Source organism: Oncorhynchus mykiss, chromosome 27, assembly GCF_057628025.1.
Source record: "Oncorhynchus mykiss isolate SJ-2025 chromosome 27, ASM5762802v1, whole genome shotgun sequence".
Lineage (NCBI taxonomy): Eukaryota > Metazoa > Chordata > Actinopteri > Salmoniformes > Salmonidae > Oncorhynchus > Oncorhynchus mykiss.
The window spans coordinates 44,862,183-44,884,351 of NC_143048.1; the positions used below are offsets into that span (position 1 = coordinate 44,862,183).

The 22,169-nt window shown below is 43.7% G+C and overlaps 1 protein-coding gene across 1 annotated transcript; it reads right to left on the minus strand.

The window, feature by feature from the left end:
• Positions 1 to 196: 196 nt before the first annotated feature.
• Positions 197 to 22,112, minus strand: LOC110508089 (amyloid protein-binding protein 2). Its single transcript, XM_090224097.1, has 13 exons — positions 21,397 to 22,112; positions 19,031 to 19,119; positions 17,736 to 17,887; positions 17,331 to 17,454; positions 15,725 to 15,893; positions 15,321 to 15,410; positions 14,615 to 14,682; positions 13,284 to 13,389; positions 11,842 to 11,966; positions 11,146 to 11,231; positions 9,174 to 9,364; positions 8,853 to 9,018; positions 197 to 4,947 (listed from the first exon to the last, which is right to left on the minus strand). The coding sequence occupies exons 1-13, from the start codon at positions 21,532 to 21,534 to the stop codon at positions 4,685 to 4,687; spliced, it is 1,767 nt and encodes a 588-aa protein (XP_090080223.1). The 5' UTR covers positions 21,535 to 22,112; the 3' UTR covers positions 197 to 4,684.
• Positions 22,113 to 22,169: the final 57 nt, after the last annotated feature.

The window sequence follows — 22,169 nt, forward strand, 5'->3', positions numbered from 1 at the left end:
AGTGTGCCGTTTCCTTTTTTCCTTCATCTTGTTCCAAACTGTTGTCACGCACCTGCAAAAAAAAAAGAAGATTGCTTAGATGTGCGACTGCCTTTTGAATTGTGTTCAGTACATAGATAGAATTACGTCATTTAAGTCATCAAAACATGTTAGTGATTTGATAGAAGAATACAACATCTAGCGACTCAGAGAGAACTGTACTTCCACTTTTTTATTTTTAGAGCTCACAGCTTTATTTATCTTTTTCCTTTACACTCGTCATCCATCTCTATCAAACCAGGAAGTCCCCTTCCCCCACACACCCTCTCCTCAACCCAGCTGGTCTCCTGTTCCCTTTCAAAAAAAACACAGCAGGTCACATTGTGGACCACCACTATTTTGTCACATGATACACACACATCTTTATATATATATATAAAAAAAGGTCTTCCCGCACACACATTCCAAAAAGGTGTCTATAATATGGTCTGGTTGTGTTCTATTTCATTCCTTCCACAGTTCTAGAATAGATGTTTAGTTCTAGAATATATGTTTAGTTCTAGAATAGATGTTTAGTTCTAGAATAGATGTTTAGTTCTAGAGAGAGAGTGGTCACTTGGTCACTTGAGACCTTGTAGCAGCATTAGGGAGGCGGCAGGGTAGCCTAGTGGTTAGAGCGTTGTGTCAATAACCGAAAGGTTGCTGGATCAAAATCAACCGAGCTGACAAGGTAGAAATCAGTCGTTAACCCACTGTTCCTAGGCCGTCATCGTAAATATGAATCTGTTCTGAACTGACTTGCCTCGTTAAATTTAAAAAAAAAGGTTAATTACCTGCTGGTCAAATGGTCCCTGGCAGGTAGGTACTGTAATGTCTACTCCAATAGTTAAGGTCTTGAGGTGAAGTCTTATGCTTTTCCCACAGACAGCCTGTCAGGTTGTTACAAGAAAAGGAGGGTTTGGAGGGGGAGGGGGGGGGGGGGGGGGGTTAGTAGCAAGCATAGAAGGTGTACAAAGATGAGTAGTTGGAGCCCGAGAAGGTCAGAGCACTGCTGCAGCTGGGTGTCCTTTAAGGGTTAAGGCTTGGACTTCAGCACGGGGCAGACAGTAGTAACACGGCCTCCGGCAGACACACTACGAGCACAAAAAAAAAAACAGACATCCAGATACCTACAGCGCTTTTAGAGGGAGGGAGAAAAAACATTGACTCCACAGTTAGACAAAAAGGTGTGACATGTAATCTAGAAAAAGCGAGAAAAAAAAAAGTCTGGCATTTAACCCAATGTCAACCCCTACACACTTCCAATGTGGTTCTGACGAGGCAGGCTTGTAAACTCACTACAATGTAAAAAAGAGGGGGGGGGGGGGGGGCCTTTTGAGGCTGCAGGATGGTGCTGAGAGGACACTGGTCTCCCACCTTAGGTCACAAATCAATTTGGCTCATCCTTCTGAAATCATAGCATTGGGCTTTAAAAACAACAACAAAAACAACACACTGCATATAAATTATAATATTGTCATTTAAATTAAGCTATGTCAGAACTACGCTGCATGGAAAGCAATATTAAATGAAACAAAAGAAAAAGTCATGTGACTAGAGTAACATTAAACCCACTGATTACTATCCCCCTCCAACAAATGGTCTAAAAATAAAATAATAATTTAAAAGTCAAATCCATCCTTCAAAACAAATGACCTCCCATACTTTCAAAGACCAGAGTTCATCTGTAAAAAGGAACTGAAGTGTTTGTTTTAGAATACAACAAACTGATGGGTTAAACCTACAATATTGTTCACTGTAATTAGTCACAAGCTCATGACCAATGATGTATAGATGCTGTGTATTGGCCATTGATGTATAGATGCTGTGTATTGGCCAATGATGTATAGATGCTGTGTATTGGCCATTGATGTATAGATGCTGTGTATTGGCCAATGATGTGTAGATGCTGTGTATTGGCCATTGATGTATAGATGCTGTGTATTGGCCATTGATGTGTAGATGCTGTGTATTGGCCATTGATGTATAGATGCTGTGTATTGGCCATTGATGTGTAGATGCTGTGTATTGGCCATTGATGTATAGATGCTGTGTATTGGCCATTGATGTATAGACGCTGTGTATTGGCCATTGATGTATAGACGCTGTGTATTGGCCAATGATGTATAGATGCTGTGTATTGGCCATTGATGTATAGATGCTGTGTATTGGCCATTGATGTATAGATGCTGTGTATTGGCCATTGATGTATAGATGCTGTGTATTGGCCATTGATGTATAGATGCTGTGTATTGGCCATTGATGTATAGATGCTGTGTATTGGCCATTGATGTATAGATGCTGTGTATTGGCCATTGATGTATAGATGCTGTGTATTGGCCATTGATGTATAGATGCTGTGTATTGGCCATTGATGTGTAGATGCTGTGTATTGGCCATTGATGTGTAGATGCTGTGTATTGGCCATTGATGTGTAGATGCTGTGTATTGGCCATTGATGTATAGATGCTGTGTATTGGCCATTGATGTATAGACGCTGTGTATTGGCCATTGATGTATAGACGCTGTGTATTGGCCAATGATGTATAGACGCTGTGTATTGGCCAATGATGTATAGATGCTGTGTATTGGCCATTGATGTGTAGATGCTGTGTATTGGCCATTGATGTATAGATGCTGTGTATTGGCCAATGATGTGTAGATGCTGTGTATTGGCCATTGATGTATAGATGCTGTGTATTGGCCATTGATGTATAGATGCTGTGTATTGGCCATTGATGTATAGATGCTGTGTATTGGCCATTGATGTATAGATGCTGTGTATTGGCCAATGATGTATAGATGCTGTGTATTGGCCAATGATGTATAGATGCTGTGTATTGGCCATTGATGTATAGATGCTGTGTATTGGCCATTGATGTATAGATGCTGTGTATTGGCCATTGATGTATAGATGCTGTGTATTGGCCATTGATGTATAGATGCTGTGTATTGGCCATTGATGTATAGATGCTGTGTATTGGCCAATGATGTGTAGATGCTGTGTATTGGCCAATGATGTATAGATGCTGTGTATTGGCCATTGATGTATAGACGCTGTGTATTGGCCATTGATGTATAGACGCTGTGTATTGGCCAATGATGTATAGATGCTGTGTATTGGCCAATGATGTATAGATGCTGTGTATTGGCCAATGATGTATAGATGCTGTGTATTGGCCATTGATGTATAGATGCTGTGTATTGGCCATTGATGTGTAGATGCTGTGTATTGGCCAATGATGTATAGATGCTGTGTATTGGCCAATGATGTATAGATGCTGTGTATTGGCCAATGATGTGTAGATGCTGTGTATTGGCCATTGATGTGTAGATGCTGTGTATTGGCCAATGATGTGTAGATGCTGTGTATTGGCCAATGATGTGTAGATGCTGTGTATTGGCCATTGCTGTGTAGATGCTGTGTATTGGCCATGGATGTGTAGATGCTGTGCATTGGCCAATGATGTATAGATGCTGTGTATTGGCCAATGATGTATAGATGCTGTGTATTGGCCATTGATGTATAGATGCTGTGTATTGGCCATTGATGTATAGATGCTGTGTATTGGCCATTGATGTATAGATGCTGTGTATTGGCCAATGATGTGTAGATGCTGTGTATTGGCCAATGATGTATAGATGCTGTGTATTGGCCAATGATGTATAGATGCTGTGTATTGGCCAATGATGTATAGATGCTGTGTATTGGCCATTGATGTATAGATGCTGTGTATTGGCCAATGATGTATAGATGCTGTGTATTGGCCATTGATGTATAGACGCTGTGTATTGGCCATTGATGTATAGATGCTGTGTATTGGCCAATGAGAGGCTTTTGAAGCCACTGGTCCTCCATATTAGTACAGAAGAAGCAGTCCTCCATATTAGTACAGAAGAAGCAGTCCTCCATATTAGTACAGAAGAAGCAGTCCTCCATAGGAATGAATGGAATTCTTCAGTATTTCAATTAACAATGTCTCTCAAGGACAAAAATCACATGTATTTAGGAATTTTGTTGTAGTGGGGACAGTAACATTAGAACTTAAAACAAAAAAATTAAGGTGTTTAGTTGAATATCTGTGGCAAAAACAAAATGTAGACATTAATGCTTTTTTTTTTTACAATGGTTGGGGAGTGCCATGTTGTTGGCACGTGACTTCAACACAGCGCCCCCTATCAGTCATGGTGTGTATACGTATATAAATCATGGCACATTTGAGTTTAAATTGTCCTACCTTTGTGGTGACACCTGGGTAAAAACATTTCTCAGTCTGCGTCCTAAACGACGCACTATCCCCTGGCCGTTGACTACGACGAGGGGGCTGCGGTGACAAAATAATATAGTAGGGTATTCCATGTCTCCTATGGAGAGAGTGACAGTGAGGCACAGTGTATTCTCCTGGTGGTCAGAGCTACACTGGTTCAGATACAAAATAAGTTATCAAAACCCCCAAATTAAAATTTAAAAAAAGACAAAAGAAAATTAACTTTAAAAAAAAAGGAAAAAAAAGTGGCGGTTTGTGAGATTTCCAAGATGAAACGTAACTTTTGGAAAAATCTCTGTTCTCTTCTTAGAGAAGTCAAATAAATAGTTAGCTCCTTGGATTGGTGTGAGGGGGGGCTGGTCCCATCCTGGATGCTTCTTGCTGTGTGTGTGTGTGTCTCAGCCCAGGCAGGCTCGTGAAGGCCCATAGCTCTGGGCCAGTAGGAAGGTCTGTACCACTTCCTGTGTCTGCTGGGGACTAGTATTAACATCCTCTAGGGCGTCCGCCACAGCAAACTGCCTATCCCGGAGCTGGTTCCAGTTGGACAGGACGTTGTGATACTCAAACACCTTCTCATAGTTCCCTACTGAGTTGTAGAGTTTGATCAGCCCCCGGTAGTCGTACTCCAGACCGCTGTAGCCCTCGCCGAATAGTTTCTTACCTGACAGGGGAAAGATAAACCACGAGTAAAAACAAAAACAGAAGAAGACCGACACAAGCATGTGGCATCAGAGAAGTATTCACACCTCTTGATTCATTTTGTTGTGTCGCAAAAGTGAGATTAAAAATGGATTTGATTGTCATTTTTTTTTTGTCAACGATCTAAAACAAAATACTTTGACATTTTTAAAGAAAAATTCAAACATTTATAAAAAAAAAATTAAACACAAATATATTTTGATTAGTTAAATTCTCAACCCTGAGTCAACGCATGTTATAATCATTACAGCTGTGAGGGTTTCTGGGTAAGTCTAAGAGCTTTGCATACCTGGATTGTGCAACATTTGCCCATTATTCTTTAAAAATTCTTCAAACTCTGTCAAGTTGGTTGTTGATCATTGATAGGAAGCCAATTTCAAGTTTTGCCATAGATTTTCAAGACGATTTAAGTCAAAACTGTAACTAGGCCACTAAGGAACATCCAATGTCGTCTTGGTAAACAACTCCAGTGTACAGTGCCTTGCGAAAGTATTCGGCCCCCTTGAACTTTTGCCACATTTCGCCACATTTCAGGCTTCAAATATAAAGATATAAAACCATATTTTTTTGTGAAGAATCAACAACAAGTGGGACACAATCATGAAGTGGAACGACATTTATTGGATATTTCAAACTTTTTTAACAAATCAAAAACTGAAGAATTGGGCGTGCAAAATTATTCAGCCCCTTTACTTTCAGTGCAGCAAACTCTCTCCAGAAGTTCAGTGAGGATCTCTGAATGATCCAATGTTGACCTAAATGACTAATGATGATAAATACAATCCACCTGTGTGTAATCAAGTCTCCGTATAAATGCACCTGCACTGTGATAGTCTCAGAGGTCCGTTGAAAGCGCATCATGAAGAACAAGGAACACACCAGGCAGGTCCGAGATACTGTTGTGAAGAAGTTTAAAGCCGGATTTGGATACAAAAAGATTTCCCAAGCTTTAAACATCCCAAGGAGCACTGTGCAAGCGATAATATTGAAATGGAAGGAGTATCAGACCACTGCAAATCTACCAAGACCTGGCCGTCCCTCTAAACTTTCAGCTCATACAAGGAGAAGACTGATCAGAGATGCAGCCAGGAGGCCCATGATCACTCTGGATGAACTGCAGAGATCTACAGCTGAGGTGGGAGACTCTGTCCATAGGACAACAATCAGTCGTATATTGCACAAATCTGGCCTTTATGGAAGAGTGGCAAGAAGAAAGCCATTTCTTAAAGATATCCATAAAAAGTGTTGTTTAAAGTTTGCCACAAGCCACCTGGGAGACACACCAAACATGTGGAAGAAGGTGCTCTGGTCAGATGAAGGCAAAATTGAACTTTTTTGGCAACAATGCCAAACGTTATGTTTGGCGTAAAAGCAACACAGCTCATCACCCTGAACACACATCCCCACTGTCAAACATGGTGGTGGCAGCATCATGGTTTGGGCTTGCTTTTCTTCAGCAGGGACAGGGAAGATGGTTAAAATTGATGGGAAGATGGATGGAGCCAAATACAGGACCATTCTGGAAGAAAACCTGATGGAGTCTGCAAAAGACCTGAGACTGGGACGGAGATTTGTCTTCCAACAAGACAATGATCCAAAACATAAAGCGAAATCTACAATGGAATGGTTCAAAAATAAACATATCCAGGTGTTAGAATGGCCAAGTCAAAGTACAGACCTGAATCCAATCGAGAATCTGTGGAAAGAACTGAAAACTGCTGTTCACAAATGCTCTCCATCCAACCTCACTGAGCTCGAGCTGTTTTGCAAGGAGGAATGGGAAAAAATGTCAGTCTCTCGATGTGCAAAACTGATAGAGACATACCCCAAGCGACTTACAGCTGTAATCGCAGCAAAAGGTGGCGCTACAAAGTATTAACTTAAGGGGGCTGAATAATTTTGCACGCCCAATTTTTCAGTTTTTGATTTGTTAAAAAAGTTTGAAATATCCAATAAATGTTGTTCCACTTCATGATTGTGTCCCACTTGTTGTTGATTCTTCACAAAAAAATACAGTTTTATATCTTTATGTTTGAAGCCTGAAATGTGGCAAAACGTCACAAAGTTCAAGGGGGCCAAATACTTTTGCAAGGCACTGTATATTTGGCCTTGTGTTTTAGGTTATTGTGTTGCTGAAAGGTGAATTCATCTCCCAGTGTCTGGTGGGAAGCAGACTGATCCATGTTTTCCTCTAGGATTTTGCCTGTGCATAGCTGTATTCTATTTCTTTTCAACACCCCAAAAAACCCTCCCTGGTCCTTGCTGCTGACAAACATACCCATAACATGATGCAGCCACTACGCATAAACATCTGAAGATTGTACTCAGTGATGTGTTGGATTTGCCCCAAACATAACGCTTTCTATTCAGGACAACAACAAAAATAATTTCTTTGCAGTATTACTTAAGTACCATGTTGCAAACACAACACATGTTTTTTAATATTTTTTTATTCGGTACAGGCTTCCTTCTTTTCACTCATTTAAGTTAGTATTGTGGAGTAACTACAATGTTGTTTATCCATCCTCATATATCATAGCCATTAAACTCTAACTGTTTTAAAGTGACCATTGGCCTCATGGTGAAATCCCTGAGCGGTTTCCCTCCTCTCCAGCAACTGAGTTAGGATCTGTGTAGTGACTGGGTGTATTGATACACTACCCAAAATGTAATTAATACCGTAACAATGCTCAAAAGGATAATCAATGTCTGTTTTTTTGTGTGTTTTTTTCCACATCTACCAATCGGTGCCCTTTTTTGCAAGGCATTGAAAAACCTCCCTGTTTTTTTGAGGTTGAAATTCCCTGCTCGGTTGAGGGACAGATTGAATGTGTAGGGTACTAGTCCTCAGTGCGTCATTATATACCCGGGTTTGATTCCAGGCCGTATCACAACCGGCCGTGATTGGGAGTCCCATAGGGAGGCATACAATTGGCCCAATGTCACCCGGTGTAGGCCGTCATTGAAAATAAGAATTTGTTCTTAATTGACTTGCCTAGTTAAATAAAAGATAAAATGCAACTTGTATGATTTGTAAGCACATTTTACTCCGGAACTTTCCAAATCAAAAAAAGGGTTGAATACGGCATGATGCTGCCACCACCATGCTTCACCGTAGGGATGCTGCCAGGTTCCCTCCAGACGTAACTAGGTATTCAGGTCAAAGGGTTCAATCTTGGTTTCATCAGACCAAAGAATCTTGTTTCTCCTGGTCGACATCCTTTAGGTGCCTTTTGGAAAACTCCAAGTGGACTGTGGAGTGACTTCCGTCTGGTTACTCTACCATAAAGACCGGATTGGTGGAGTGCTGCAGAGTTGGTTGCCCTTCTGGAAGGTTCCCCCATCTCCACAGAGGAACTCTTAAGCTCTGTCAGAGTGACAAGTCAGATTCTTGGTCACCTGACCAAGGCCCTTCTCCCCCGATTGCTTAGTTTGGCCGGGCGGCCAGCTCTAGGAAGGGTCTTGGTGGTTCCAAACTTCTTCTATTTAAGAATGATGGTAGCCACTGTGTTCTTGGGGACCTTCAATGCTGCAGACATTTTTTGGTACCCTTCCCCAGATCTGTGCCCTCGACACGATCCTGTCTCAGAGCTCTATGGACCTCATTGCTCTGACATGCGCTGTCAACCGTGGGACCTTATATAGACAGGTGTGTGCCTTTCCAAATCATGTCCAATTAAATTGAATTTACCACAGGTGAATTCCAATCAAACAAAGGATGATCAATGGAAACAGGATGCACTTGAGCTCAATTTCAAGTCTCATAGCAAAGGGTCTGAATATTTACGCAAATAAGGTATCCGTTTATCTATTATTTGCAAACATTTCTAAAAAACATGTTTCCTCTTTGGCATCATGTACACTTACCAATGGAGATGGACCGTCGGTAGAGTCTCTCAGCATCTTCATACTGGTTCATGTCATAGTTATAGAGCGAGGCCAGGTGACCCACAGACAGAGCCACCTCATAGTCCTCCTGCCCCAGAAGCTGCTCCTTGATCTGGATGGCCTTGATGTGCATCTCTTCAGCCTCCTACAACACACAGTTTAAAATGGTGTGGAGAGAGAGAGGTAGGATAGACAGCGGTAGAGAAAGTAGTGTATCAGGTGATCAAATTGCTGCTTTCAGGGGCTGCAGCACTACCATTGGACAGCAGTGTGTGTGTCTCCCCCCCCCCCCCAACTAACCTTGAACTTCCTCATGGACTGGTAGAGCCGTCCCAGGTTTCCGTAGTGTTTGGCTGTCTGGACGTTGAACTCTCCGAAGGCTTTCTTGGCCAGCTGTAGAGAGGACAGGTGCAGGTCATAGGCCTCCTGCAGCAGGCGTTCCTCCGTCTCCTTGTTGTGGCAGTCGATGGCGATCTCCTCCAGGATCAGAGCTGGGGGAGGCAGTAATATGTACAGTTGAAGTCAGAAGTTTACATACACTTAAGTTGGAGTCATTGAACCTCATTTTTCAACCACTCCACAAATTTCTTGTTAACAAACTATAGTTTTGGCAAGCCGGTTGGGACATCTCCTTTGTGAATGACAAGTAATTTTTCACAGATTATTTCACTGTGTCACAATTCCAGTGGGTCAGAAGTTTACATACACTAAGTTGACTGTGCCTTTACACAGCTTGGAAAATTCCAGAAAAGGATGTCATGGCTTTAGAAGCTTCTGATAGGCTAATTGACATCATTTGAGTCAATTGGAGGTGTACCTGTGGATGTATTTCAAGGCCTTCCTTCAAACTCAGTGCCTCTTTGCTTGACGACATGGGAAAATCGAAAGAAATCAGCCAAGACCTCAGAAAAAAAATTGCAGACCTCCACAAGTCTGGTTCATCCCTGGGAGCAATTTCTAAATGCCTGAAGGTACCATGTTCATCTGTACAAACAATAGTACGCAAGCATAAACACCATGGGACCACGCAGCTGTCATACTGCTCAGGAAGGAGATGCATTCTGTCTTCTAGAGATTAATCCCAACATCAGCAAAGGACCATGTGAAGATGCTGGAGGAAACAGGTACAAAAGTATCTATATCCACAGTAAAACGAGTCCTATATCGACATAACCTGAAAGGCCGCTCAGCAAGGAAGAAGACACTGCTCCAGAACCGTCATAAACAAGCCAGACTACGGTTTGCAACTGCACATGGGGACAAAGATCGTACTTTTTGGAGAAATGTCCTCTGGTCTGATGAAACTAAAATAGAACTGTTTGGAGGAGAAAGGCGGTGGCTTGCAAGCTGAAGAACACCATCCCAACCTTGAAGCACGGGGGTGGCAGCATCATGTTGTGGGGTTCTTTGCTGCAGGAGGGACTGGTGCACTTCACAATATAGATTGCATCGTGTGGTAGGAAAATTGTGGATATATTGAAGCAACATCAAGACATTAGTCAGGAAGTTAAAACTTGGTCGCAAATGGGTCTTCCAAATGGACATTGACCCCAAGCATACTTGCAAAGTTGTGGCAAAATATATTAAAGACAACAAAGTCAAGGTATTGTGGCCATCACAAAGCCCTGACCTCAATCCCATAGAACATTTGTGGGCAGAACTGAAAATGCGTGTGTGAGCAAGGAGGCCTACAAACCTGACTCAGTTGCGCCAGCTCTGTCAGGAGGAACGGGCCAAAATTCACCCAACTTATTGTGGGAAGCTTGTGGAAGGCTTCCCGAAACATTTGACCCAAGTTAAACAATTTAAAGGCAATGCTACCAAATATTTATTGAGTGTATTTAAACTTCTGACCCACTGGGAATGTGATGAAAGAAATAAAAGCTACCATTATTCTGACATTTCACATTCTTAACATAAAGTGGTGATCCTAACTGACCTAAAACAGGGAATTATTACTAGGATTAAATGTCAGGAATTGTGAAAGACTGAGTTTAAATGTATTTGGCTAAGGTGTACATAAACCTCCGACTTCACCTGTATATGATTACACATCACACGACCAACATCCACACAATCTGGCCATGAGCTAGAAACAGTCGATAACATCTCGATAAATCCTTCTAGGAAGAGTAGTCAGAAAGGGCTTTGCCGTTTCTCCTCATCTCATGACTGACTGTGGTCAAAGCCACGCTCCAGAGGCACTACACAGCACTGTGATGACTCAGATGCCAGCTTGGAGTGACTCAGCGATTTAGACTGGGGGGTTCACCTTTGACCCTCTTGGAGGAGGCCAGTAGTAGATGGTCTTCAGGGAGAATGTGAGTTATGATGTCTATGGCTCGTTCTGCATGAAATCTGGAGAAACAAAAATGATTGAGTAAGAGGCTGACACTTAGACACACTGCTCAGAACAAAAAAACATTTCCAAGAAAACAGATTACTTTTGAAGTACTATGTATACTAGGTATTTGAGGGTTAGGAGGAGATGAGGGGTACTGACCAAACATACACATGAAGGGTGGGTTCTGCCACACTACAAAATGACAGACGAAACCTTTTTACAATCCTTCCTCTTGTCCTTATGGTCAGCTATATCTTCATCAGAATAGACTATTCCTAGTTCATATTCCTTCATTGTGCTTCTATTCCCATTAAAAAAAAAGGTACACGCCCTGAGCGTTACACCTGCAGTAACCTTGAGTGACTTGAGACTTTTACAGTACCAGCAAACTACGGAAATGACAGAAAAATTATTCAAGTCTGCGTCCCAAAAATGGCACCTTATTCATGTCATAGTTCACCCCCGACACCCCTATTCCCTCTTGTCAACAGTAGTGCACTATATTAGGGAATAGGAGGCAGATTTTTTTTTTTAAGGGGGGGGGGGGGGGGGTCTAACGTAATTATCTAGCAGGGTCAAAGCCAGTCCAGGAGTAGTAGAGGAAGGAACGGGGTAGCTACTCACAGAGCGTTGGCGAATTTCCCTGAGCTGTACTGGTGTACGTAGGAGGAGTAAGCCAGGTCTTCGTGAGCCGTCGCTACGTGGATGTTCTTCCCCCCGAATACAGACTGTCTGATGTCCAGAGCTGTCTGCACATGAGAGAAAGAGAGAGAGAGAGAGAGAGAGAGAGAGAGACAGAGAGAGAGAGACAGAGAGACACAGAGACAGAGAGAGAGAGACAGAGAGAGAGAGACACACAGAGAGAGAGAGAGACAGAGAGAGAGAGAGAGAGAGAGAGAGAGAGAGAGAGAGAGAGAGAGAGACACAGAGAGAGAGACAGAGAGAGAGAGAGAGAGAGAGAGAGACAGAGACACAGAGAGAGAGACAGAGAGAGACAGAGAGAGAGAGAGAGAGACAGAGAGAGAGACAGAGAGAGAGACAGAGAGAGAGACAGAGAGAGAGACAGAGAGAGAGACAGAGAGAGAGACAGAGAGAGAGACAGAGAGAGAGACAGAGAGAGAGACAGAGAGAGAGAGACACAGAGAGAGACACAGAGACAGAGACAGAGACATAGAGAGAGAGAGAGAGACAGAGACAGAGACAGAGACAGAGAGAGAGAGACAGAGAGAGAGAGAGAGAGAGAGAGAGAGAGAGAGAGAGACAGAGAGAGAGACAGAGAGAGAGAGAGAGAGAGAGAGAGAGAGAGAGGGAGAGAGAGAGGGAGAGAGAGGGAGAGAAACCAGCATATGGATGTAGTCAAATCAAATCCCGGTTTTATTGGTCACATGGTTAGCAGATGTTAATGTGAGTGCAACGAAATGCTTTGTGCTTCTAGTTCCGACCGTGCAGTAATATCTAACAAGTAATCTAACAATTTCACAACAACTACCTTAAACACACACAAGTGTAAAGGAATGAATAAGAATATGTACATAAAGATATATGGATGAGCGATGGCCGAACTGCATAGGCAAGATGCAGTAGATGGTATAGAGTGCAGTATAAACATATGAGATGAGTAATGTAGGGTATGTAAACATTATATTAAGTGGCATTGTTTAAAGTGACTAGTGATACATTTATTACATCTCATTTTGAATTATTAAAGTGGCTGGAGTTGAGTCAGTGTCAGTGTGTTGGCAGCAGCCACTCAATGTTAGTGGTGGCTGTTAAACAGTCTGATGGCCTTGAGATAGAAGCTGTTTTTCAGTCTCTCGGTCCCTGCTTTGATGCACCTGTACTGACCTCGCCTTCTGGATGTGAACTAGTGAACTACTTTTGACCAGGGAACTAACTAAAAAGGGGATTTTAGGGTTGAAAAACTCTGGGAACTTTCCCCAAATTCCCAGGTTTTCCTGATTTTTTCCCCTGATTCCAGGAATTGTCTAACCAGGATTTGGGGAAAGTTGTGAAATGTTGCCACCCTAGATAAAAAGGATAGTGTATAGTCTATATGAATAACTCACCTGGTAGATGGCCACTGACTGGCAGATATTATCTACGTTCAGGAGGTAGAAGCCATAGTCCAGAAGAGTGTCTGAGTATTTAGGATGCTTTTGTCCAAAATGCTCCCTGAAACAGAGTGATCCAGGAACACGAATAATTAAAGAGAGCGCGAGAGAGCCATTAAGAAAACCTGCTCTTTCCATGACATGCTGATCAGGTGAAAGCTACGATCCATTATGTCACCTGTTAAATACACTTCAAATCAGTGTAGATGAAGAGGAGGAGACAAGTTAAAGAAGGATTTTTAAGCCTTGAGACAATTGAGACATGGATTGTGTCTGTGTGCCATTGAGAGGGTGAATGGACAAGACTAAATATTAAAGTGTCTTTGAAAGGGGTTTGGTAGTAGGTGCCAGGCGCACCGGTTTGTGTCAAGAACTGCTGGGAATTTTCCATGAGTGTGTATCAAGAAGGTTCCACCACCCAAAGGACATCCAGCCAACTTGACAACTGTGTGGGAAACATTGGAGTCAACATGGGCCAGCATCCCTGTGGAACGCTTTCAACACCTTGTAGAGTCAACATGGACCAGCATCCCTGTGGAACGCTTTCAACACCTTGTAGAGTCAACATGGACCAGCATCCCTGTGGAACGATTTCAACACCTTGTGGAGTCAACGTGGACCAGCATCCCTGTGGAACGATTTCAACACCTTGTAGAGTCAACATGGGGCCAGCATCCCTGTGGAACGATTTCAACACCTTGTAGAGTCAACATGGGGCCAGCATCCCTGTGGAACGATTTCAACACCTTGTAGAGTCAACATGGGCCAGCATCCCTGTGGAACGATTTCAACACCTTGTGGAGTCAACGTGGACCAGCATCCCTGTGGAACGATTTCAACACCTTGTGGAGTCAACGTGGACCAGCATCCCTGTGGAACGATTTCAACACCTTGTGGAGTCAACGTGGACCAGCATCCCTGTGGAACGATTTCAACACCTTGTAGAGTCAACATGGACCAGCATCCCTGTGGAACGCTTTCAACACCTTGTAGAGTCAACATGGACCAGCATCCCTGTGGAACGCGTTCAACACCTTGTAGAGTCCATGACCTGACAAATTGAGGCTGTTCTGAGGGAGAACGGAGGTGCCACTCAATATTAGGAAGGTGTTCTTAATGTTTGGTATACACAATGTGTGCGGATAATATATATATACACACACACACACACAATATATAAAACACGGAGGTTGGCCAACCTATAAAAGGATTTAGAAAAGGACACATTAAAATATAAAAAAAAGTGTTACCATAAAAAGCAGTCCATAAAAACAAGGAAGTCATACCGTGCCAGAAACACAGCGTGTTTAATCAGCTGTTCGGCTTTCCTGAACTCCCTCTTCACAACACAGGCCTGTTAAAAAGAGAGACACACAGCCAAGCAGACGTTACCCTGTATTCTCCGACTGCGTCCCATATTTAAACCTAGTCCGTATATAGTGCACTACTTGTTTTTTTCTACAAAATATTTATTGCCATTTCTTCTTTTTTTTACAATCATCAAAATAGGACACAGATAAATGCCCTGTTACTCCTTCCACCTACTATAGTGCACTACATTGACCAAAGCTCATATATCTATTTACCTTTCTCTTATCAGACCTGCCACAACTGAAGTTTCTTCTGGGAAAAAAAATGAATGAATTGTGTTCTAGTCTCTCTATATTACCTCCTGTTCTGCGGTCAGCCACAGACACAGCTGCTTATATTGTATGTATACAAGGCTAGTTCCTTCCCCGAGGGAAAGGGGACGGAATAGGGTTGATGTTATCCTTTAGCAAACCATGTCTCAGTCACTAATATTTCCACAGCGTCTCAAACAACACCGTCCCACATAACATTTCGCGTGTGACCCAAAATTGAACACCCACAATTGCCTCTATTAGGACACTACTTTTCAACCAGAACAGAGTGTGCCAAAAAAAATGAGTCCTGGTCAAACGCAGTGCCTTTTTTGAGCCACAGCCACCGACTCCATAACATTGCTGTTACCTTGGAGGCTTGCCTGAGAACATCCACCATCACTTTGACAGGCAGGCCCTCTGTGATCTCCTTCATGGCTTCTATACACCACCTGTAGGCCTTCGACACACAGGAGCAGGAAACAAGACTCATCATTATTAAAAAATACAAATGTGGGTCATTTAAGTAGATGCTCTTATCCGGTGACTTCAAAAATCAGTCTGATCAACAACAAAAAAAGGACTTTCTATATCCAAAGTTTCTTGCTAGCCTCCTCAGGCCTGACGTTTAGCATTTTCTGGTAGTGTAGGGAGAACAATATCCTGTATGGCTCGCACACAAAATATGACTAACAGTTTTTTTTTTTACTACCGGAGTAAGTTTGAAAAAGCTTTGGTTTGAAAAGAGATTTTGTGAAGAAATAAAAAGCCTACCTCATCGTAGTGACTCTTGGCAAAGAGCAAGGCACACAGCTCTCCATACAGGGCTGCTTTGTTGGCGTGGTGACCGTGTTTGGCTAGTTTGTCCATGTAGGACTGGGCCAGCTTGAATGTCTCTTCTCCCTGGTGGTATTTACAGTTCCCATTACGGACATGGAGCAGCCTGAGAAACACAGACACCACAGAGAAACTATGAGGGAAAGAGGCTCCTGTACCTACCAGCAATGAGGAAAATTAACTCGAGCTAGAACACCTTTATTCAGAAACTATTACAGACAGCCAGCCAGACACGAACAGACAGCCAGCCAGACACGAACAGACAGACAGCCAGCCAGACACAAACAGACAGACAGCCAGCCAGACACAAACAGACAGACAGCCAGCCAGACACAAACAGACAGACAGCCAGCCAGACACAAACAGACAGACAGCCAGCCAGACACAGACAGACAGCCAGCCAGACACAAACAGACAGCCAGCCAGACAAGGACAGACAGCCAGCTAGCCAGCCGGACACAAACAGCGAGCTAGACAGAGCCAACTAGCCAGCCAAACAAGGACAGACAGCCAGACAAGGACAGACAGCCGGACAGACAGCCAGCCAGACAGCCAGCCAGACACGAACAGACAGCCAGCCAGCCACGAACAGACAGCCAACTAGCCAGCCAGACACGAACATACAGCCAGCCAGACAACAGACAAGAACAGCCTGCCAGACAAGAACAGCCAGCCAGCCAGACAAGAACAGCCAGCCAGCCAGACAAGAACAGCCAGCCAGCCAGACAAGGACAGCTAGCTAGCTAGACAAGGACAGCTAGACAGCTAGCTAGACAAGGACAGCTAGACAAGGACAGCTAGCCAGCTAGACAAGGACAGCTAGACAAGGACAGCCAGACAGCCAGACAGCTAGCTATCCAGCCAGACACGAACAGCCAGCCAGCCAGACAACCAGCCAGCCAGCCAGCCAAGAACAGACAACCAGCCAGACAACCAGCCAGACAAGAACAGACAACCAGCCAGACAAGAACAGACAACCAGCCAGCCAGACAAGAACAGAGAACCAGCCAGACAAGAACAGACAACCAGCCAGCCAGACAAGAACAGCCAGCCAGCCAGACAAGAACAGACAACCAGCCAGACAAGAACAGACAACCAGCCAGACAAGAACAGACAACCAGCCAGCCAGCCAGACAACAGACACGAACAGCCAGCCAGCCAGACAAGAACAGACACGAACAGCCAGCCAGACAAGAACAGAGAACCAGCCAGACAAGAACAGACAACCAGCCAGCCAGCCAGTCAAGAACAGACAACCAGCCAGCCAGACAAGAACAGCCAGCCAGCCAGCCACAGACAAGAACAGCCAACCAGCCAGCCACAGACAAGAACAGCCAGCCAGCCAGACAACCAGCCAGCCAGCCAGCCAGACAAGAACAGACAGCCAGCCAGCCAAGAACAGACAGCCAGCCAGACAAGAACAGACAGCCAGCCAGCCAGCCAGACAAGAACAGACAGCCAGCCAGCCAGCCAGACAAGAACAGACAACCAGCCAGCCAGACAATAACAGACAGACAGCCAGCCAGACACAGCTAGGACCTACCTGACACAGCACTCCACAGCTCGGTACCAGTGCAGCACCTCGTCGTGGAGCGTGCTCAGCTGCAGGCACGACAGGAACACCTTCTCTGCATCACAGTACCAGCCTGCGTCAGACAGGAAGCCACCTAGAGGACAGAACCGACCATAACAACAAAGTATCAACTGGGGTACCTCCCAGATAGCCTCAGACCACAGTATGGTAGTGGGGTGTTGCAAGTCATCTTGTTTGCAGTTGTACCGAGTATTTCAGAAGATGGATAAGATAGCCATGTTGTGTGTGTCCCCAATGGCACCGTATTCCCTATATAGTGCACTACTTTTGACCAGAGCCCTACGAGTTCTGGTCAAAAGTAGTGCACTATATACGGTATAGGATGCCATTTGGGACATGGCTTCTTCGACTTACCTAAAATGAAGCCGAACTGAATGGCCTTCTCTTTGACGTGGGCGTCTGACTCTGCGATGTAGGAGCAGCGACGGCTGAAGGAGTTGGCCAGGACGAAGGACACCTTCACGCCATGGTCCATCAGGGCCTGGAAACAGTGGTGTAGCAGGTGTCTGGTAGGAGGGACAGAGTAGCTAAGGATTTTTTTAAAGCTTTCATTTGACATATTAAAAGGGGATAATAGTAGCAGAGAAAAGTCTCCGGATGAGAGCGAGGGGTGTTCGCACTAAAAACCAAAGCTCTACAACCTGAAGCAGACTAGACAGTTTAACACATCAACATTGATATGATCAATGTTAAGTTGGGGGGGGGGGGGGGGGGGGGTACATTAGGACTGCCATTAGTCTGAAATACCTGGGGACTTTTTGGCACAACACCACACCGGTTAACAGTGTGAACTAAGGCTGGAAAATGCCAGCGACATCACGATACCATATCCACCAGACTTAGGTTCCCGATGCGACACGTCGTGCGATATGTATTGCGATTCGACACTGTGATTTTATTGCAATTTGATGTTCCATAACGTATTGTTCACTCTGCTGCAGAGAGAGAGAGAGCCAGGAGAAAATTAGTTTTGATCAGTCATGGAAATAAAAGTGCTGAAAACTATTTTTTATTTTTTAAGAAGATGAGAGAACAAGCTATAGGATGAATAACGCCGGAGATTTGGCACAGGTAAAACTATTGTTACCAAATCGATACTGGGGAGTCAAAGTCTGGATATAATATCATCCAGAATAATATCAAGATAGGTTATTGTATCAATGTTCTTCCCCCATCACTGAAGGCCAAGCTGCATGACCCACAGTCATGAGACAGGAGTCATCTTTTTAGGGGTGAGTGACACACACACACACTTTCACTCCCTCCCTCTCTCTCTCTCATTCTCTCTGGTCATAAACCACTCAGTCAGTCCAGCCAGGCAGCATGTGTCTCAGCAGGTCACCTTCACTACACATCATGTCAGAGTGGTGTAAAACAAGGCAGTGTGGGTGACTCCACTCTCAAACTGCAGTGGCCTTAGGTAGGTAATGTCATAGCACCCTATTCCCTACATAGTGCACTACTTTAGAAAAGGGGTGCCATTTGGGTTAAAAGTAGTGCACTATATAGGGAATAGGGTGCCATTTTGGGTGCAGACCTTGTTTCAGGGGGTCTTTTGAGGAACCACCTCAGAGACGGATAGTGGAAAGGAAACACCGACTGTCTTAGTGTGTGTGTGGGGTAACGACCCGGTCCATTTGGTACCTTACCTTTTGTCAGAAGCTCGCAGAACTTTGGCAAAAACCTCCAGCTCACAGAACTCCCCTCCCAGCTGGCATAGCTGGCCCTGTTGGTATAGCTGAGAGCAAGAGAGGAGAGAAACCTTTTGAGGTGGAGAAACCAAATAGGATCCTCGAGTGGGGGAGGGGCGCAGGAATGCCCACATACAGGAATGCCCTGAATTGTAGGCTGCAGTTGCACAATATTGCTGTTTTTGTCCAGACAGCATCAGATACAGTGTACGTGGGCTACAGATACGGTGCATTCGGAAAGTATTCAGACCCCTTGACTTTTTCCACATTGTTACATTACAGCCTTTATTCTAAAATTGATTAAAAATCGTTATTTCCCATCAATCTACACACAACACCCCATAATGACAAAGCGAAAACAGGTTTAGACATTTTTGTAAATGTATTAAAAATGACTGTTTCCATTGATCCTCCTTGAGATGGAGTCCACCTGTGGTAAATGCAATTGATTGGACATGATTTGGAAAGGGACACACCTGTCTATATAAGGTCCAACAGTTGATGGTGCATGTCAGAGCAAAAACCAAGCCATGAGATCAAAGGAATTGTCAGTAGAGCTCCGAGACAGGATTGTCTTGAGGGACAGATCTGGGGAAGGGTACCAAGAAAATGTCTGCAGCATTGAAGGTCCAAGAACATAGTGGCCTCCATCATTCTTAAATGGAAGAAGCTTGGAACCACCAACACACTTCCTAGAGCTGTCCGCCCGGCCAAACTGAGCAATCGGGGGAGAAGGGCCTTGGTCAGGGAGGTGACCAAGAACTTGATGGTCACTCTTACAGAGCTCTAGAGTTCCTCTGTGGAGATGGGAGAACCTTCCAGAAGGACAACCATCTCTGCAACACTCCACCAATCAGACCTTTATGGTAGAGTGGCCAGACATGCGTAAAAGGCACATGACAGCCCGCTTGGAGTTTGCCAAAAGGCACTTAAAGACTAAGACCATGAGAAATAAGAATCTCTGGTCTGATGAAACCAAGATTGAACTCTTTGGCCTGACTTCTGGAGGGAACCTCGCACCATCCCTGCGGTGAAGCATGGTGGTGGCAGAATCATGCTGTGGGGATGTTTTTCAGTGGTAGGGACTGGGAGACTAGTCAGGATCAAGGGAATGATTAATAGCACAAAGTAAAGAGAGATCCTTGAGGAAAACCTGCTCCAGAGTGCTCAGGATCTCAGATTGGGGCAAAGGTTCACCTTCCAACAAGACAACAACCCTAAGCACACAGCCAAGACAACGCAGGAGTGGCTTTGGGACAAGTCTCTAAATGTCCTTAAGTGGGCCCCAGCCAAAGCCCGGACTTGAACCACATCAAACATTGATGTAGAGACCTGAAAATAGCTGTGCAGCTGACAGACCTTGAGAGGAGCTGACAGAGCTTGAGTGACCTACAGAGAAGAATGGGAGAAGCCCCAAATACACGTGTGCCAAGCTTGTAGCGTCATACCCAAGAAGACTCGAGGATGTAATCACTGCCAAAGGTGCTTCAACAAAGTACTGAGTAAAGGGTCTGACTACTTATGTAAATATGATTTCCATTTTTTTTGTATACATTTAAAAAAATGTCTAGACCTGTTTTTGCGTGGTCATTATGGGGTATTGTCTGTAGATTGATTTAATCCATTTTAGAATAAAGGCTGTAACATCAAAATGTGGGTCTGAATACTTTCTGAATGTCCCCTGCCTCCACGACGATGGCAGTATTATTTACTAAAGAAATACGTTAACATTGAACTTTAACTGAAACATGTCTCATCTGTTATCTTCTCTGCCCCGCTCTGAAAACACCTCATTACTGCAACTTAATCTCAATTAAAAAACACGTTCGTTTAACACGATGTGATTACAATGCACGGGAACTCTGTCAGGGACAATATGCCATTGATTATTGTGAACCAGTCTGTCCGTGATTAATGACATTTGTTCTTACTATTATGATAAACTTGTATTATATTAATATTATGAAATGATTTATCTATTGTTTTTGGCTGTAACTTTCTTAGTTTTTTTCAACAATGTGGCCTCATAACCTGGGCACACGGACTTTGCTGCTGCTGAACCAAATACAATTGTGGAAACACTTCAGCTAGTGAAGTTCTTTATTCCACAAAATGTGAAGCATAATGTCTGTCTCCTAACAAGCTTCTTTTTTGTTTGAGTAAACAACTAGCGAGCTAATGTTAGCTAGCTAGGCACAATAACAAACAAGTAAACTGAGCTAACTAATTTAGCTAACGGTAGCAAGCTATAAAAAAAAATAAAAAATAAAAAAATCACAATAGACTAACTAGCTAAAGTTTGGCCAAACAGTGACAGTCCTTACCTTATAGTACACATCAAACCGTATATTTTCAGGAAGGAAGCGAATGTCCTTTCTAGATCGACTGTAGTTGTCCACCACTGCAGATATAGCAGTGTTGTACAGTGTTTCAGGGATCCAGTCTAGCTCCACCGCCGCCATATTGTTTTCCTTCTTCAGCAACAGACTACTTCCAACCACAGATAGAATAAAGACGCAGATATTTCACCACATGTATAAATGAGAAGCATCCGCTTGGCGTTTCCGCTCACTACCAAATATGGTAGTGAGGAGAAACTGGGAGACTTGGCAGTGGGAGAAGATAGAACGAGATGGGATTTTGGCCGATATCCTGCTAATTTACCTCATCGATGAAACATTTGATCTGAATACCTTTTTTTGACGAACAGAGTGGATTTCGTTTGGTAGATTTTACCATTTGTCCAAGTTTTCCCCGAAAATTGCGTTGTTTAGAAGGCGTGAAAGGGCAAATTAGTTATTGTACACGCTTACTTCAGAGTATGCGTTCCCTAATGGAAATATGCTAAAATAATACTAGACCGCGCCAATTGGATCTCGCTAACTCGTCCTTGCTTGTTCTGCCCACTATGACTCATGTGTCCCCATTTGAAACGATGGGCTGTGGTCTATCTTGGTTTAGTTTTAAACATCTTCGTTCCAAACTCTCACTACATACTATTCACTACCTAATTGGTGTAAAAACACTTTCTCTGCGACTCCTGTAAGGAAGTGCTATTTCTTATGCAGGTGACCAGCCTACTGCTATTACATTGCTA

Coding starts and splice junctions, on each gene's coding strand:
- LOC110508089 (XM_090224097.1), bottom strand. CDS start 21,534: ATGGCGGCGGTGGAGCTAGACTGGATCCCTGAAACACTGTACAACACT. Junction 14,683..15,320: donor TTCTCAGGCAAGCCTCCAAG/GTAACAGCAATG, acceptor TCTTTTTAACAG/GCCTGTGTTGTGAAGAGGGA. Junction 13,390..14,614: donor CACGCTGTGTTTCTGGCACG/GTATGACTTCCT, acceptor ACTCTGTTTCAG/GGAGCATTTTGGACAAAAGC.